The sequence below is a fragment of the Octodon degus genome, unplaced genomic scaffold, assembly GCF_000260255.1.
Source record: "Octodon degus isolate 3935 unplaced genomic scaffold, OctDeg1.0 scaffold00125, whole genome shotgun sequence".
In the NCBI taxonomy this organism is placed as follows: domain Eukaryota; kingdom Metazoa; phylum Chordata; class Mammalia; order Rodentia; family Octodontidae; genus Octodon; species Octodon degus.
This window is the reverse complement of record NW_004524701.1, coordinates 4,297,645-4,301,359: the sequence shown is the minus strand read 5'-3', so window position 1 is coordinate 4,301,359 and position 3,715 is coordinate 4,297,645. Positions and strand designations below refer to the sequence as shown.

Sequence of the window (3,715 nt, the reverse complement as noted above, 5' to 3'; positions counted from 1 at the left end):
TTCATAGTGACAGAAATGTTCCTGATTTAGTGGTAGCAGTTGTATAGCCTTATAAATATACCAAAACTCCCACATTATACATTTTAGAATAACTTTATGATACATGAATTATTTTGTAATTTTACACAACTGGCCTTCTCACAAATTATCAGGTTAAATTTACAAATGTCTTGTGTAGTACATGGAAAGACATATCCTATGTATTTTAAATAAATTCTAATGTATCTCAGAGCTCCCTGTATCCTTTCTTCAACTCCTTGTTCACTCCATTCCTCAGCCTACAATTAAGGAGTATAATAAGATTAAGATGCTAGAAACACTCTTCTCACACTTGTCATAGCACTGTCACAGAAATGAAATTGTCATTATGATTACCATGTCCTATTGGATATTCTGTGAATAAAAGAAATTGAATAGCCTAGAGTTTACTTTTAATTTTGCCTTAAATGTGAATAGAACCCAATAGATGGATTTCTTCCCCACTCTGGTTTACATCTTCATAAATGATTGCTATTAGTCAAGCAATAAAAGCTTGACTTAATTAAAACCAGCAGGTTTGGGAAGTTGTTTTCTTCTTTTGCAAAGTTACATAATTGTGTACAACCAGTGATATGGTAATATTGAAAACTCCTGATGGAATTTGATTATGCAAATTATGACAGATGTTTTATTACTCTAACAGTGATAGTTTTCTTCACATGAACTACAATATCATAGTATCTTTATTGATGTTTTCATTTTTAATCAACTATATCTCAAGTTTCGCTGATAGCAATCCATTCTGTGAACTTATTAAATGATGTTCATGTTATACATGTAAAGTGGCTTTGAGTAGCTGGTTTTTCTTCCAAGCACGAGGATTTAAGTATTAGTATTTCAACAAAAAATGAATTAATTTTAAGTACATGGATGTATTTTAGACATTTTACGAAAATCTTTTGGTTTCTAATGGTAATAATCAAACTGATGTATCTGTGGACTACGAGGTAATTAACTAAAAGCAAGTTAACTAGAAATATCTTTAAAGACAACAATGTTTATTTCCATTTCCTGACTTTAGAATTTTAAGGTCATTTTACTTAAGCTGAGAAAAGTTGAATTTTATGCCTAAAATATATATATTCATATTATAACCCAATAAATTTAATTTTCTATTGAGGTTCTTAAAATATAAGTTGTATTTCTAGTAAATGCTATAAAAATTAACCATTATCTATTTTTATAGGTTTCACGCAAATCTCTTAAATCATGATCAAATTATCCTGATTACAGTGAAATCTCTCAAGAAGTAAGGTATTTCAAACATGAAGCTCAAGAAAATTTGAAGTCTGAATACAAACAAGTAAAATCATTTTTGCTAAATCATGACTTGATGTGATATTGGGCTAAAGAAAATGCCAAACCAGTACATTTTCATTTGGATGAATGTAGGTGCACATGTATTAAAATATACTAAATAGTAATTACACTGTGATTTTCAATGTATAATAATTAAAGTTGAAAGCAGAGCAAATTTCACTTTCAATTTTGTATTAATGTTACCTCTCTTTTCATGCTACCTTTTTTTTCAATTTGAAATTCACCAATCTTTTCTTAAATATAGAACATATTACGGTTTGAATAGCAAATGAAATGAGTAACATAAATATTAAAGCAAAATGCATTTTCACCCTAGAATTTTTACTTTTCCGTTGTATTTACTTTTCTATACACTAAAAATATTGGGTTCAGTAACACTGAAAATGACCTAGTCTATTCCTTGCCCTGTTAAATGTTGTTTCACTGGGAAATAGTCAACACTAACAAGCTGCAGGTACTATGTAACAAGACTATTCTTTAAAATGATATGAAGCTAAACAGACCTAGCATGGCAAATATTTGGAAGAAGTTGTTTGTCCTATTGTAGACTGGAGGGGAGAGAAAGACAAAGAATGATAAAATGAAGATGTGTTCTGTGCTGGCTCCCCACAAGAAATTCAAACACTAAATACATGTGTGCTAATAAAAAATGTGAAAAAAATTAAGTCAACCATACCAAACGATTAACAGTATAGCACTTTAATGCAATATGCAATTGAACATCTTTAAACTGAGTGTACACCTTTGGATAAATTTTAATAACTTATTAATCTATTTCAATACAATCTTACAAGGTTGCTCTTTGTATTCCCTTAACGTTTCCGAAAGCTGACTGTAGACTCCTACTCAAGATTTACAACACATTTGCATATGTGTTTAACTGATGGACTTAAACTTGATCCACTGATTCGCACCGCGCACTTCAAACGGAGGAGTGCTGCTGTAGATGTGGTGGCCTAACACATCCAGAGACGGTTCCGCATCCGACGTGGCAAACTGGGCCGCCTCCTCCACTTCCTTCTTCACTTCGGCATTGATCTCCTTCAGCTCCTCCACGCTGCTCAGCTCGCTGCTCACCATCCTCTCCTGCAGAAGCATGATGGGGTCGCTCTTGCTGCGCATGGCCTTCACCTCCTCGCGGGAGCGGTAGCTCACGCCCGGGTCACTCATGCTGTGGCCGTGGTAGCGGTAGGTCTGCAGCTCCAGCAGCAGCGGGCCCCGCCCGGAGCGGCAGTGCTGGGCGGCGAAGCGCGTGGCCTCGCGCACGCACAGCACGTCCATGCCGTCCACGCGCAGCCCGGGCAGGAAGTGCGCCCGCGTGTAGTACTCGGTGGTGGCGGCCGCGCGCTCCGCCGACGTGCCCATGCCGTAGCGGTTGTTCTCGCACACGAACACGCAGGGCAGCTTCCACAGCGCCGCCATGTTGTAGGCCTCGGCGATCTGGCCCTGGTTGGCCGCGCCATCACCGTAGAGCGTCAGGCACACGGCGCCGCTGCCCAGGTACTTGCAGGCCAGCGCGACGCCCGCGCCCAGCGGCACCTGCGCGCCCACGATGCCGTTGCCGCCGTAGAAGCGCGGCGCGTACATGTGCATGGAGCCACCCTTGCCCTGCGCGCAGCCGCCGCGGCGCCCGGTGAGCTCGGCCAGGATGGCGCGCACCGACAGGCCGCGCGCGAAGCCCACGCCGTGCGCCCGGTACGACGTGATGACGTGATCCTCCGGCGCGATGCCCGCCTCCAGCCCCACGCAGCAGGCCTCCTGCCCGTCGCACAGGTGGCAGAAGCCGCGGATGAACTTCTGCTTGTACAGCTGGTCGGCCTTGAGCTCCATGCGGCGCACCGTCTGCATGCTGCGGTAGTAGCGCAGCGCGTCCTCGCGGCTCAGCTCGACCGAGGACGGAGGGCCCTGCTCCAGTCGGTAGAGGTCGCAGGGCTTGATCGCGAAGGTGGCGGCCTGGGAGAAGCTGCGGAGCGCCCGGCCCACCGGCCCGCGCCCCACGCTAGAGCCCGCCGCGGTCAGCATCCTCGTCCCCAGCGGCGGTGGCGGCGGAGTCCAACTGCCCTCGGCACAGTCACGGTCGATGTGTCGCCCCCGCGCGTGCGCTGCGCCACGTGATGCTCCGCCCCGCCCCCTAGCCCGCCTCGGTCTCTTCCGGCCCCGCCCCCTAGCATCCCTGCAGCCCAGGCCAGGGTTCCCTGGGGCCCCAACCTGAGCAGTCCGCCTTACTAGGTGTGCTTCTTCCCAGGCTGCTTCTTGTCCTGTAGAGTATGTGTGAGTTTTAGCCAACTCAAATCATATTTTACTTTGACCAGTGTGCAAATTATTTGGAGTTCAAATTATTTGAAGTTCAAATTAT

The 3,715-nt window shown here is 44.4% G+C and overlaps 1 protein-coding gene across 1 annotated transcript; it reads right to left on the bottom strand.

The window, feature by feature from the left end:
• Nucleotides 1-2,089: 2,089 nt before the first annotated feature.
• Nucleotides 2,090-3,420, bottom strand: Pdha2 (pyruvate dehydrogenase E1 alpha 2 subunit). Its single transcript, XM_012516772.2, has one exon. The coding sequence runs from the start codon at nucleotides 3,379-3,381 to the stop codon at nucleotides 2,236-2,238; it is 1,146 nt and encodes a 381-aa protein (XP_012372226.1). The 5' UTR covers nucleotides 3,382-3,420; the 3' UTR covers nucleotides 2,090-2,235.
• Between the last annotated feature and the right edge of the window lie 295 nt (nucleotides 3,421-3,715).